This window comes from Acinonyx jubatus, chromosome X, assembly GCF_027475565.1.
Source record: "Acinonyx jubatus isolate Ajub_Pintada_27869175 chromosome X, VMU_Ajub_asm_v1.0, whole genome shotgun sequence".
Lineage (NCBI taxonomy): Eukaryota > Metazoa > Chordata > Mammalia > Carnivora > Felidae > Acinonyx > Acinonyx jubatus.
This window is the reverse complement of record NC_069389.1, coordinates 30,999,494-31,015,295: the sequence shown is the minus strand read 5'-3', so window position 1 is coordinate 31,015,295 and position 15,802 is coordinate 30,999,494. Positions and strand designations below refer to the sequence as shown.

The following is a 15,802-nucleotide window of genomic DNA, read 5'->3' as shown; positions in this document are numbered from 1 at the left end:
AATATAATTTCACTTGTATACTGTAATTGTTCACTGTAACATTTATGATTTTTTGAATTTAATATATTTATTTCCATGATGAAACATATGCATGTATCTTGGATTAATGACCCAATTTTATTAACCATTGAAATGTTGAGGGATTTTATCATAGCCAACATATCCTGATAAGCATGTATTTGCTAATAAAAAAGCAATAAATTTGAATGGCTTGGCATTAACTCCAAAATCATTCTTCCATACTTGTGTCCTCACATCATAAAATGTCAAAACAGAAACCATCCATGTTAGTGTCAACACTACTGGGAGCTGTACCAACATCAGTGCTACAATAATAAGATGACGATTTTGAGTACCATATAATTTACTAAAGTTATCAGAAAACTGTTTAATTTCTATAATGCACAAACAATAAAGATTTATTTAAGCGTCTGACCCTTTTTCTTCTGTTCATAGGTAACACTTCAATAGATTTTAAAATACAACTTTTTTTTTGTAAATAATTATAATTAACCCCTTCTAAAAGAAAAGAGATAAACACAACTAACTTTCTAAAATAAAAATGTCATTAGAATGTTTGCCTTATTGAATTAAAACATTTACTTTATTTAAATCAATCATCAAAGACCAAGAGTGGGACAGAGCAAAATTAAAACAAAAGTCATGTGCTTTCTATTTCAAAATTATAAAAACTTTTTAAAAGTTTCTATTTTATCTAATAAAGACACACTTGATAAATATTGGTTTTCTGGCAGTTTTATGTCAATAAAACTTTTCTTTCTTATAGAGGTACAGACTTTTAAAATATTCTATTTGGGGGTGCCTGGGTGGCCTAGTCGGTTAAGTGTCTGACTCTTGATTTCAGCTGAGGTCATGATCTCAGGGTTCGTGGAATCGAGCCTTGTATCATGCTCCATGCTGACAGTGCGGAGCCTGCTTGGGATTCTCCCTTTCCCTCTCTCTCTGCCCCTCTTCTGCTCTCTCTCCCCCACTCTCCCTCTCTCTCAAAATAAATAAACTAAAATATTGTATTTCAGTGATAATGATATCACAAGTCAGTTTTCCACATGTCACTAATGGCTACCATATTGAAGAAACATAAGAAAACATTTTAGCATATGAAACCCATAGATCACAACTTATTTCATTTAAATTAATCATCATCATAATCTACTATGTGTCATGTAATACATATTTAATATTTTTAATTGTTTTATCAACCAGTTAAGTTTGGGAATTATCATCTTCAACTTTACAGATATGGAAATTGAAGCTTAAATGGGTTAACTTGTGTAAATTCACAGAAGTACGAAAGAGCTAGAATTTGAGCCTATCTCTACCTAATTCAAAAGCCATGCTCTTGTACCCAATATCAGTGCATTCTTCCAGAACCACTCTTAGACTGCTGCTTTGAAATATTTTTATTCTTAGATGCCATTCCATTAAATAAGATACCATAGTGGTCATGCGTAAGTAAGAAGGGTATAAAGTTTTTCAAGATAAAAGAAATGAAATAACAAATGGAATTACATTTATGTATAAAGCAGAGTGAGTTGGTTTTCTCAGCGTATTTATTTTGGTGAATGAAAAATTTATTTAAAAATCAATGGTATTGGAAAGTAACAGTTACAATAGTTTTAGATTATATGATAACCGACATTGCAGTTTCAATGCTAGGTACATAGTGTTTTTGTTCTGCTTGTTTTAGTTTTATATTATGGAAATAATAAAAAAAAAGTTTATTTTTTTCAGTGAAAGTTAATGACATCATAAAAACGATTAATGGCTATAAATAAATGAAATCATATCAAAGAACACTAGGCACTGTGTTAGTCTGCTCAGTCTGTCATAACAGAATACCACAGGCTGGGTAGTTTAAACAGCAGAAATTTATTTTCTCACATTTCTGGAGACAAGAAGCCCAAGAACAAAATGTTAGAAAATTTGGTTGGTTGTGAGCCCTTTCTTCCTGGCTTGCAGACAGCTTAGCATCCCATCTTTATGATATCATTAAACATAACTACATTGTTTTCTTTTTAATATTTATTTTATTTTTGAGAGAGAAAGACAGAGGGATCCCTCACACGTAGGAGAGGGACAGAGAGTGAGAATCCAAAGCAGACTCTGCACTGTCAGCCCAGAGTCCAATGTGGGGCTCAAACTCATGAACCATGAGATCATGACCTGGGCTGAACTCAAGAGCCGGACACTCAACCTACTGAACAATCCAGGTGCCCCAACTATAATTACATTCTTAAAGGTCCTGTTTCCAAATACAGTTGCACTGGGGATTATGGCTTTAACAAATAAATTGGAGGGAGACCCAATTAACTCCATAACAGGCACAAATGACAAAAAAAAAATTAAGCATATTGTTTCAAATAGAGTGATAAATTTATTATAAACTATAATACCTGTTTTCAAAATAGTTTTTACAAGACATATGGCATTGTTATGGGCTGAATTGTGTCCCCTCAAAAAGTCATATGTTGAAACCCTAACACGGTACTGCAAAATTGGACTATACTTGGAGTTAAGGCCTTTAAAGAGGTGATTAAGATAAAATGAGGCCATTAGGTGGGCCCGAATCCAATCTGACTGATGTCCTTGTATGAAGATGAAATTTGGACACACAGACACCAGGGGTGTGTGTACACAAAGGGAAGACCATGTGAGAGGAGGTGGCTGTCTCCAAGCCAAGCAAAGAGGCCTCAGGAGAAACCCAATCTGCCAACATCTTGATCTTGCACTTCTAGTCTCTGGAACTGTAAGAAAATATATTTCTGTTGTATAAACCTTCTAGTCTGTTATGGTAGCCAGAGCAAACTAATACGGATATGAGGAAATAAGTGCTTTAATAATTAAAGAATTTATAGGTTAGTATTATAAATAAAGTTCAATGTATAACTTTCATAGTACAGACTCCACATTTTCCCAACTTGATCCTCTCTGACTGGCTACACCTCCTCTCCTGGAATGCAAATACTTTATGTTTTCTTCTCTTATCCCTAATTTTTCATATCTCACAAATTTCTTTCCATTCTTCTATGACTACCCTGAGACTCAATTTCAAAGTTTTCTCCCTGTTACCACACAAGCTCAAAAAGCAAATGTCTGTGAAAGACGATGTTAATAAATAAATATTTAATGAACATTGGTTCCATTCTGTGTTATGAAGGATGCTGGGTGTCAGAGATGCCAGATGAATGAGAAGTGCTTCCTACCCTTAACATGCACGCAAATTAGTGGGGGTACACTGACTCATAAATAAGTCAGTGGTATGAAAATAATTTACAAAGTTATACATAGCCATGCTGTTTTCCTTAACTGATATAATCTTTCTCATTCGTTCAACCAGATGGGGGCACAGATAAACAGGAAGAAAACATAGACTTGAATGTTCACATATCTTAGTTTTTCCTAAACTTAACAGTCTCTTTACAAGTAATCCTGTGCTTTGGGATAAGCAATCAATTTCAGACCTCTCGATTCCCGCACAAGATGGCACCTGGGAAGGGGCAGATATATTGTCTAATAAATAAAGCTTCAATTTCAGGTTTCCTCACTTTCATGAGTCTCTTCTAAAGCCATGTATATATCCGTATATCTAAATTTTATATTTTTATTTGATATTTTGTTAAGGAAGGATCTCCAAATTGTGTAAGGCCTCTCAGAACATGGATCAGTCCTATATTTGGGTTCACATGAAGTAGGTGAGAGGGACTTTTGTATCTGTACAAGCAGGTTTGTGATTACTTTTCTGGATCCTCAGTCTCTTTGGCAATGTTCCCTATCTCTGTCTGGAGCTTAGCTGCCATGTGGGTGGGCATTTACCACTGAGGCCTGAAATGAAAATCTCGCATCTCTCCTCTTAGCCCCATTGAGGACCAAGAGGTCCTTCATAACTGACTTAGCCCCATCCCAGTCCTCATATATTTGTCATTCATACTGTGGCTTCAGAGCCAGCCATCTCCTCCCCTCCTGCATCTTCAGTGGCGTCCCTGTCATTAGTCAGCCTCTAGAACAGGAGGCCGGGTCTTAGCTCAGTTTCCTCAGGTGACTTCTTTGCTCTTCTCAGAGTGTGTCCCTGTCAGGCCACATTCACAGAGACAACCTCTCCAGGAAGAAAGGACCTGGCCATTGCCATTTCCCTCCCGCCCCTGGGCATAAACACAGAGCCAGCCACCTGGGGAAGCAGCACAGCAAGGACACTGGCTGCCTAACTTGCTTACACTAGCCCCACCCCACATTCTTCTAGTGGAACTGCCATTCTCAGTCAAGCTGGCCTCAGTCCCAGCCTGGGAGACCCCTCCCCCGGAATACCATCACAAACCCCAGCCCATACCACATCTCCTGACCAGAGTTTTGCAGGGTTTCAATTCTGATGGAGGTGGAGCAAATAATCGCCCCACTGTGTGCCCCAGCCACTCTTCAGCTGTTTCCACACTGTATACCCTTGGATTGTTTGCCCAGCTTCTCTCCTAGAGCAGCACAGTGCCCTCCAAGCTCTATCACAGCCAAGACTGCTCATCTTTAAAATTCCAGGGTTTAAGCCCATTGGTGGCAAGAACTCACGAAATTCAGCTCCAAAATTCAGCTCCGAAATTCAGCTCCTCTGGTTCCTCTCATTTTCCAAACCAATGGTTAGGGGGAAACATTCTCCTTGTGTGTTTCCCTGTGTGCTCCTCTGGCTCTCACACTTCTCGGTGACCACGGCTGCCTCCCCTCTGTAGCAGCCAGGATCTATTTCTCCCCTAAACCACCTCTCCACCCTTCCCACCTTCTTCAATATGGCCTCTTTTCTCCCCTTAGTTGTGTAGTTCTGTCAGTCTTCAGGTCAGTTTCTGGGGGATTGGGGATCATTTGATAGTTATCTAGTGTTGGTGGGACGAGGAGAGCCTAGGGTCCTCCTACTCTGCCATCACCTTCCTGTCTCTCTGTACTATGTGTAACTTTTAAGACCATAATGTTGCCAGGGACTCAAAAATTCTAATTTGGAAATTAAAAAAAAAACCCTGAACACCAAATCTTTCCTTTGAGATGCCTCTTGTTACCCTCCATCCCCACCCCCCCTAAGGTAGCTGAACATCTCTGGCTAACTATGGAGTAGATTCCATACACAAAGAAGAACCAATTTAAAAACTAATATATTTCAAAATATATGAATCCTATTGCATAAATAATTACAAGTAACAAATGCTATTTTAGTGGTACAGGAACATGATTAGATGGAACAGTAACACTGCTTATGGATGTTCCAGTGGTTAAGGATACTGCAAATAGAGGCAGACAAAATAATATAAATCACCAACACTCTCCTCAGACTTTTAATAAACATTGCTTTTCCATTTCTTGCTCACTCACCATTTAATCTCTGTAGAGGAATACAGACATTATAATGACAAGTATTTTTCCTATATTTTCTATCAACCATTTACGGAAATTTTCACTTGCTGATTATTTTAGTACTAAAAACCTTACCAATGCAGACTAAAAATTCACAGTGTAACTTGAGCTTATATGAACAGTATTCTGAGAAATAAACTTAACTGGTTTCATTCCTCTTTAGTTCTATGGATTTATATATTTATCTATGTGAGAATTCTCAAAGTGAGGTCATGGACAAGAAGAATCAGTATCACTTAAAACTGTTATAAATGCAAATTCACATCATAAACTCTGTGGGTTAAGGGCCAGCAACTCACTTAACATGCTATCATAATGATTTGGATGGATGATAAAGCTTGAGAATAATTGGCTTAGACTATCAATCCCATAGCTCATGAAATATTTATTTTCTATTATTTTTCTATTATTTTATTTTTTATTACTTTTACAGATATATATATGTGTGTGTGTATATATATGTGTGTGTGTGTATATATATTATATATATAATATATATAGGAAACTTAGTAAATATTTTATAAAAAGATAAATGATACCAAAATCTACCCATCTACTTATATATCTATCCAAGCCAATATTACATGTTTAAATTAGCATATCCATGCTCTTACTTGAGAAAGTCAAGAAGTGAAGAATGTTGAAAATGAAGTTGAATCACCCTTTCAGTATAATCCACAGGTAAAGACTGACTTGAATGAATTCCAGGTGGCAGTTTTCCACTCAAGTGTAGTATCACATCATAAATGGTCTTATTATATTTGGAAAAGTCATTCAGTCTGGAAAATTTTTGGGATGGCGAGGCTGATGAGTAAAATTGCATTTTATACACCTCCCTATGAGAAAAAAATTTTGAAATTTAAAAAATCTCATGTTATATTATGAAAAAAATGTTCAATGACTAAATAAAATTCTATTTACAATCAAATAAGGCATTATAAAGCTCATCTTATTCAGCTACCATTTGTTAGTAAAAATTAGATGTTTTGATAACCCCAGAAGTTTCCATATCGTCTTTTATTTTTTGTTGTTGTTAAATTTTTTTTTAATGTTTATTTATTTCTGAGACAGAGAGAGACAGAGCATGAGTAGGGGAGGGGTAGAAAGGGAGACACAAAATCAGAAGCAGGATCCAGGCTCTGAGCTGTCAGCAAAGAGCCCGACGCGGGGCTCAAACTCACAGACCTCGAGATCATGACATGGGCTGAAGTTGGACACTTAACCAACTGAGCCACCCAGGCACCCCTCCATATCTTCTTTTAAACACACATTATTATCTAACATTACAATTGTCAAGTCTGTAAGACTGGATTGTGATTAGAAAATGTAAGTACTTTGGAGAAACAGTATAGGGATTAAGTCCTGGACCCAGCAACTAGTAGCTGGTTGCAAAGTTATCCAAACTCACTGAACTCAAATTTGATACCATTTAAATTAAAGATAATAGGGGCACCTGGGTAGCTCAGTCGGTTAAGCACCTGACTTTGGCTCAGGTCATGATCTCATGGCTCATGAGGTTGAGCCCCACATTGGGCTGTGTGCTGACAGCTCAGAGCCTGGAGCCTGCTTCAGATTCTGTGTCTCCCCCTCTCTCTGCCCCTTCCCCGCTCACTTTCTCTCTCTCTCCTTCAAAAATAAACATTAAAAACAATTTTTTAAGATAATAATGCCTATAATAGTTTTCAAAACAGATGTCAATCAGCACACATGTATACACAAAAACAAATTTACACATATATTTCAATTTAAATTTTAATCATTAAAAGGACACATCCTGCAAACTGGCCTCACGAGTGGAGATTCACATTTTAAAGATAATCCCAGAGAGCTATTGTTCCTATACATGTCTCTGTTCTTTATATAAGACAGTGCAATCTCTATTACCTGATACCTCCTTCAGTGAATTATAATGCATGGTAATTTTTAAATGGAGTAAAAAAATTCCAACCAACTCTTGCTGTCTATAGTTTATTAATTATCTAATACTACACTATCTGTTGGCTAGCCATCAAAATGTATTACTAACTTAGACTGAGAAATAAAAAGTGCTCAAGGGACCATTTTGAATGGCAGTTGTCCAGTTTGGTAGCTAGTAGGTCTGTATTGTTATATTACAGGAGAAAGTATATTGATTTACGTAAGGGTACAACTGCCATTACTCAAACTCTGGCTCTTACTCTGTGGCTTTATGGAAGTTACTTGACATCTCTGTCATAAGTAATATATCTAATAGAGCTAGTATATCCTGAAGTTACCAACAAACAAATATGTCATGGAAAAAAATGAACACCCTAAAATATTGCTATAAAAATTATGAAAAAGATAAACGATCTAAACAGAAATAAAACATAACCAGACTATAACTAAAGAAGGAGAAAAAGCAACAAGTTGAATAAAAAGAGAAAGAAACAATACATAATATAAACAGACACACAGTGGCCCCACAGATTATAGCTTTGTTTTTAAAAAATTTATTTATTTGAGACAGAGAGAGCATACACTCACGCATGCACACACACAGGTGCAAGTGAGGGAAGGGTAGAGAGAGAGGGAGAGAGAGAATCCCAAGCAGGTTCTACACTGTCAGAGCAGAGCCAGACACGGAGCTCGAACCCATGAACCATGAGATCAGACCTGAGCTGAAACCAAGAGTCAGAAGCTTAACCAAATGAGCCACCTAGGTGCCCCCAGATTATAGTTTTAAGACACAGATATTACTTATTTTTATTTATTTAATTTTAGAAAGAGAGAGAGAGGGAGAGTGGGGGAGAGGGGCAGAGGGGTAAGAGAAAGAATCTCAAGCAGGCTCCACATGCGGGGTGGAGTCCAACGTGAACTCTATCCTATGACCCTGGGATCATTTCTTGAGCCGTACATTCAACCGAGTCACCCAGGTGCCCAAGACACAGATTTTAAAGCAATTATATGTACTATGATTAAGATTAAGAATTTTGTCATCAGGGTATGTGGGCGGCTCCATTGGTTAAGCATCTGACTTGATTTGGGCTCAGGTCACGATCTTGTGATTTGTGAGTTCAAGCCCCACATCAGTCTCTGAGCAGCCTGCTTGGGATTATCTCTCTCCCCTTATCTGTTCCTTCCCCACTTCTCTTTCTCTCTCAAAATAATTGAATAAACTTAAAAAAAAAGAATTTTGTCATCAAAAGCTTCAGATTCTGTGTCTCCCCCTCTCTCTGCCCTTCCCCTGCTTGTGCTTTGTCTCTCTCTCTCACTTTCAAAAATACACAAACATTAAAAAAAATAAAAAATATATATAAATAAATGGAAAATTTATACACAAATCCAGTAAGTAAAATTATGAAAGCAATGACTGAAGTTAACAGCCGACTAAATCAAGTGAAGAGAAAATTGATGCAATGAAATATAGGCCATAGGAAAGCATCCATACTGCAACACAGAGGGACAAAAGGATGAAAAATACAGAAGAGTGAGCAAAGCAGAGGGGCCCAAAAGAATGAGGTAGTCCCATAATTGAAAGGATATTGACAACTTTCCAAAATTGACAAAAAATGAAACCACAGACGAAAGAATCACTATGAACCCCGATAACTACAAAGAACAGGCTCTTTACGATACATTTTCAAACAACCAAGAACATGTGAAAATTTTCTTAATATCAAGAGCAGTAAGATGTTAGTTCAAACCACATACATTAGAAGGAGGTGATACTGAAAAGACGCACAACATTAACTATTTCTTAGGATAAAGAGCAAGTGGAACTTGCATATTTGACCTGTGGGAGTTTAAATTGGTACACCCATCCTGGAAAATTGCTTAGAAGTATCTTCTAAAGGTGATCATATTTCTAAATTCCTTTTTTATTTATTTATTTTTTTGAGAGAGAGAGAGAGCATGAGCAGGGGGAGGGGCAGAGAGAGAGAGAGAGAGAGAGAGAGAGGGAGGGAGGGAGGGAGGGAGGGAGAGAGAGAGAGAGAGAGAGAGAGAGAGAGAGAGAGAATCATAAGTAGGCTCTGTGCCATCAGCACAAAGCCTGATGCGGAGCTTGAACTCATGAACCATGAGATCATGACCCTAGCCAAAACCAAGAGTCAGACGCTTAACAGACTGAGCCACCCAGACAACTGCCCCCCCACCCCCGTTTTTCTAAAGAAATTTTTTAAAGGTGATATTTCTATGTTGCAATCTGGCAATTTCACTTATATATATATGCCTTTCAGAAATATGTAACAAAAGACATATATCAAAATTTCCATAGTGGCATTATTCATAATAGAAAACTCCAAAAGCCAGTGAAATATCTATGAACAGAATGGAGAAATTATAGAATATTCAGACAATGGCCTAGTGTACAACATTACTACTAATCTACTACTAAATGCCAAAATGAATCACATGAACATAATACTAAGAGAAAAAAAATCCAAATGCTACAAAAAAATGCAAACTGTATGATTCTTTCTATGTAAAATTCAACAACACACAAAACTAATATTTGGTCTTAGAATTCAGGATAATTGTTACTACTCTGGGAGGTGGAAGGGAAATGGAGGTGGCAGGGACTCGGGGATGTGAGCAATGGACTAGTTCCTTGTCTAAGTGGCAGCTATACACATGGTCACATAGTTGTAATTCTGTCCATATGTTACATAGTGACAAAAATTATGAAAATTCAAACAGAGAACTTAAACTCTGGAGCTTACCAATTTATGCTTGGATGATAAAACTGAAAAAATAAATAAAAAGGCAAGGAAATGATTGACCATAAAAGTCAAGCTAGTAATTTTCTTACAGTTATAGAGATTTGGTAGATTGTGAGGTTCATAAGAGGCTTCTGGGGTGCTGTCAAATTGATAGGTGCACAGGGGCTTGCTCTAGGAGTAAATTGAGGGGTTGTACTTGGTTTGTGAACCTTTCTCTATGTGTGTTTTATTTCATGATTTAAAGCATCACGAGGAAACAGCTTGGGTCTTCAAATTTCCTCTAGCACATGAAGATTGACCAAAATTAGCTACAAAAATACTGCCCTCAGGTTTGTTAGAGGAAAAGGTGATGTTGCTCGTCAATAACTGAATTGTCCATTGGGAGCACAAATTATGATGCATAAACGAGAGTATTTTCTTTAATATCTATATGTATGCATATCCCACATATGTAAACTTCATATCAATTAAAACCTCGATAATTAATTGTTAACCATATTCCTTGTCTTCTCGTTTACATAATACGATGGTAAATGATTTTAAGTTTCTGTTTCAATTCTGAGAGTGCCGCTACTTTGGAAATTGAAAACATGCACAAGCAGGGGCGCCTGGGTGGATCAGTCAGTTAAGCGTCCGACTTCAGCTCAGGTCATGATCTCATTGTTTGTGGGTTCCAGCCCCACGTCAGGCTCTGTGTGGACAACTCAGAGCCTGGTGCCTGCTTTGGATTCTGTGTGTCCCTCTCTCTCTGCCCCTCCCCTGCTTATGCTCTTTCTCTCTGTCAAAAATAAATAATCATTAAAAAAAATTTTTTTAAAGAAAATATGCACAAGCCAAAGGCTTGGTGTACCTGTGTCATGATCTATCTTTTCATGTAAAGAAACCACCTGCCAATTACCACTATTGCCAACAAACAAGTAGTAAAATGGTTAAAGAAGGAAACTAACTGGAAAAAAATTGTAAAATGATCCCTCATTCTTAGAGTAATGTGAAGAAGTGAAAAGAACTCAGGGAAGCCAAGTCTAATCAGTTATTTAACTGGTTTCATTCAAACACTCTCAGTCTAAAGACACATTTTTGTGACTTTTTTGGACATGGTTGGCAGAAAGAATAGGCAGGCTGCCCAGAAATAGAGGCGAAACTTTATGTTTATATTATTAAATTTATCAGTGATCTTGCCAGCAGCTCAAAGTGGCAAAGACAAAAGCATACCATACACACACACACACACACACACACACACACACACTCACGCTTGTTAGTAAACATCAAAAGTTCCTGCATCAAGCTGTCAAAAAATCCTGTGCAAGGGAAGGAGAAATATTATTAATGAAATATCATTTGTATAAGTGCTTGGAAAAGGTGGGATTTGAATTTACTTTCCACCACCAAATAGAAGAGTTGGTGAATACAATACACGAAGTCAGAAATATTTAACACTACTATCATAATCCTAATTTAATTTAATATTAACAGCTAACATTTACTGAATACTTACTAGGTCCCAACCTCTGTTTTAATAAAGGTATTTCCTCTTTTAAATGTCACAACAACCCAATAAGGTAGGTATTATCATTACCTCCTTTTTACAAATAAGGACTCAGAGGCAATGAAAAATATTTTATTTGGCATGCTCTCATTATGAATGGTAAAACATTTCAATGATTCATTTGATTTCCTGTGAGATTCTATACATTTACACTAAATGAGAACTTCTGCAATGGAATGTAGCTTTGAAACAATTTCCCCTTTGAACCCATTCCCCCAGGCTTCCTGGGAGGCATTCCCAGATGTGCTCTTAGTGTGTGGCAACTGGAAGGTGATACATGTTGGAATGGAAGTGCAGACTAGCACTGAGATGTACTGCAATCACTTCTCCCAGATGCACTGGAATTTCCAATATGATTTAAATGTTTCTGTGGTCAGTTGCATAGAGACCTTCCCAAGCAGTGTCTGGAAAAAATGTGAATTCCCACAAGTCATCCAAGTTAAAGTTAGGGGACTATGATATTTAGTACATTTCCTCTGATGATTTCTGGAACATAAATTGTGCTCTCTTATAGTTTCCAATAGCTATATCCATCTTTTGGTGATTTGGGAAAGGGCTGAAAGTAAATAATATCTAAGGGCCTTGAAGAACTGAAAACAGACTACTAATCAATAAAGGTAATCTCTTCAAATAATTGGTTTCTGCTATTCCACCTGAATATCTCCCAAATCAACAAATGAAATGGTCCATATTGCCTGTCTGCTGCAAATTGGTGTTTGTAAAGAGTGAAATTACCTGAGATAATACATCAATGAAGCAGCATTTCTGACAACCCATATCTTCAGGTTCAAGAAAGGTGATGCATAAATATGTCAAAAAATGTTCAATAATGTTAAAAGGAAAACAAAAAGTTTTTGATACCCACACTATAATTCACAATGAATTCTAGTCTTCCAGGTTTTATATCCTGTAGTAGATGACCCTCCAGTCGGGGGTTAGTGCATATAAGGCCAGGAAATTCAGTTTCCCTGCTAACATGGCTGACTTCAGTAAAATTCATGGCTTGCCCAGGAATTTGAGCTTCATTTGGTCTGAAATCCTAGATGTGGCCTGTACACATTAGGGTTACATAACTCTCCTCAGTTCTAGACTACTGTATTCTTAATCTTCTTGAACTAATATACCTAACCATAGGTACATATAGTGTTCAGCCTAAAACTAAAGACAAAAGTGGAGCTCACATCTTTCAAGTATTAAAGTTTCCTAAATCCTATTTATTTATTTATTTAATTGATTGATTGATTGATTGATTTGGGTTCACACCCAGTGTGGAGTCCAACACGGGGTTTGAACCTACAACCCTGAGATCAAGACCTGAGCTGAGATTAAGAGTCAGGCACTTGAACAACTGAGCCACCCAGGCACCCCATAAACTTTTCTAAATCTTAATGTGATCATGTAATAATTGAAAAGTGGAATGATGCTTAAAAGTACTGGCACTGGGGGGGGGGGAGGTAGAATGGTGGGGTTCAAATCCTGGCTCTGCTATTTATCAGGTGAGTGACTTTGAGAAAGTTGCTTATTCTCTCTCTGCCTCCAGTTCCTCATCGGTAAAATGGGGATAACTATAGTACCTACCTCACAGGTCATTCATTGTAAAGAATACTCACAAAGCACATATAATTATACCTTTTTCATAGTTAAGAGTGTAATACATATGAACCATTATCATTAACAAAATACCATCACAAAATTATTTAAAAATTTTTTTTAATCTTTATTTTTGAGAGAGAGAGAGAGAGAGAGAGTATGAGTCAGGGAGGGGGCAGAGAGAGAGGGAAACACAGAATCTGAAGCAGGTTCCAGTCTCAGAGTTGTCAGCACAGAGCCTGACATGGGGCTCGAACTCATGGACTGTGAAATCATGACCTGAGCTGAAGTGGGACGCTTAACCAACTGAGCCACCCAGGCGCCCCACAAAATCATTTTTACAGGAATAGGGTAGGAAACATATTTCAAAGCAAGTTCAGTAGATGGATTATTAGACCACAATAATGAAAGCAATAACAGAAATGATAGGTCATTACGCTCGGATAAACAGAAGAGTAAAACTTCAACAAACTACAAGAAAGAGCAACTTTCTGTTCAGGATAATAAAATGAACATATGTGCTCATCTTCTCTCCCTTTCAAAATGTTTCTGAAATGTCAGAAAGACTGGAGACCTTTAAAAACACTCAAATTGGGGAAAGAACCATTAGTATACCAACCTGAAGAATATCTATAAAATAAAGAATTGTACTGAGGAATAAGTTAAAATGATGGACTGCACAGCAGTAGGCTACATGGGGAAAGGACGCCATTTTTCCTAAAGGAACTTAAGAGAGACACCAACATTACAGCTGGCAGATACAGAAGGAGGAAGTGACCTCTGGTACAGAAATCGTGATGATCAATTCAAATGCTATATGTGGAAAAGATATTTGAGAAGGCATGCATCCATAACACACAAAAAAGGATGCTATTATTAAAGTTAAAGAGGAAAGAAGGGAGAAAGGGAGGGAGAAAGGAATGAAGAACAGAGTTCCTGGAAAACAAAACTATAAAAACCAACTTAAAAAATTTTATAGAAGACTGGAAGAGCAAGTGAAAGTGATCTACAAACTTAAGAAAGCAAAGACAGAGAAATATGTCCAGTTATATCGCAGGACATAACTGAAAGTGGTATAAAGGATCAGTCACGCAGGTCCTCCATCATTCTAAAATGAGATTGAGAGAGACAACAGAGAAAAATAGACAAAACAGAGGACAGGAAATAGGAGGCATGGAAGAATAGTCGAAAGACGAGTATTCTAAGTGAAAGGGCCTAAAGAATACCAAGTAGATTGAATGATATAAAATATTCCCACACTCGGATTTTATTTCATAAACTGCAGAATACATTAGCAGAGAAATGGGAACCATAAAATAATTCTGAGAGAATGAACATGGTACTCACAAAATATGACATCGGACTTCTCATCAGAAAAACTGAGTGATTCCAGATGATGGGGTGATGTAAGAAACATTGAGGTGGGGGGTTCAAAGATGGGCAACATTTGGTTTGGGGCAGCTTTTTTTTTCAGGGCTAGAAAGGTCCCCATATTCTCTAGAACTGTCTTCCCCCAAGCAGTACCCAATGACATGAGCTGTTTCCCACTTATCAAAATAGCAAGATACTCAAATCCATCAGGGAACAACCAGACCAGCAATGTAACTCATGACTAGGGATATAAAATAGAAAACTTACTCGAAAATCATCCAAAACTAAAATAGATTTTTAAAAGCTTTTATTATTTGATGCAGCGATCACAACTCTGAAATCCTTCCTATGTAACATCCAGAAATATCTGCTACCACTTAAAACATACATTGGATCTTTTTTTTTAATGTTTATTTATTTTTGAGAGAAAGAGAGCACGCGCCCACTCACACAAGTGGGGGAGGGTCAGAGAGACTGAGACACAGAATCTGAAACAGGTACCAGGCTCTGAGCTGTCAGCACAGAGCCTGACACAGGGCTTGAACTCACAAGCGGTGAGATCATGACCTGAGCCAAAGTTGGAAGCTTAACTGACTGAGCCACCTAGGCGCCCCAGATGTATTGAATTTCAGCACCATTTACATTACGAAAATATAGAACAAAATAACATAAGTAAATGCCCCAAAGTTAATGTGAGTGGGCAAGTATGCAAGACCACAGAAATCCAACAACACATTATACAACAATTTAGCAATCATTACAATAAAAGTATATAGAAAATAGAAAATTAAAATTAAAATAATACACTCTATTAAAAAAAAAATGAAAATGAGGGCGCATGGGTAGCTCAGTCAGTTAAGCATCTGACTTCAGCTCAGGTCATGATCTTGCAGTTTGTGAGTTCAAGCTCAATGTCAGGCTCTGTGCTGACAGCTCAGAGCCTGGAGCCTGCTTCAGAATCTCTGACTTCCTCTCTCTCTGCCCCTCCCCTGCTCACGTTCTGTCTCTGTCTCTGAAAAAATAAATAAATGATAAAAAAAAAAATAAAAACAAAACAACAAAGATGAGAATGTTTAATAGCAAAAATTCTGGGATGCACCCAACAAGGAATAATGAGATAAATTTATAGATCTGAAAATAATTAAACATACAATTCAAGTTTAAAGAAGTAAATTGTAAAGAAAAAATCAGCATTAAATAATTT

General features: G+C 37.2%; 1 protein-coding gene across 1 annotated transcript in view; it reads right to left on the bottom strand.

The window, feature by feature from the left end:
- Nucleotides 1-15,802, bottom strand: part of CFAP47 (cilia and flagella associated protein 47) — a 545,688-nt gene that overhangs the window by 344,451 nt on the left and 185,435 nt on the right. Inside the window, exon 30 of the mRNA XM_053202225.1 lies at nucleotides 6,021-6,242. Coding sequence (XP_053058200.1) covers nucleotides 6,021-6,242 — 222 coding nt within the window. The remainder of the gene's footprint in view (nucleotides 1-6,020; nucleotides 6,243-15,802) is intronic.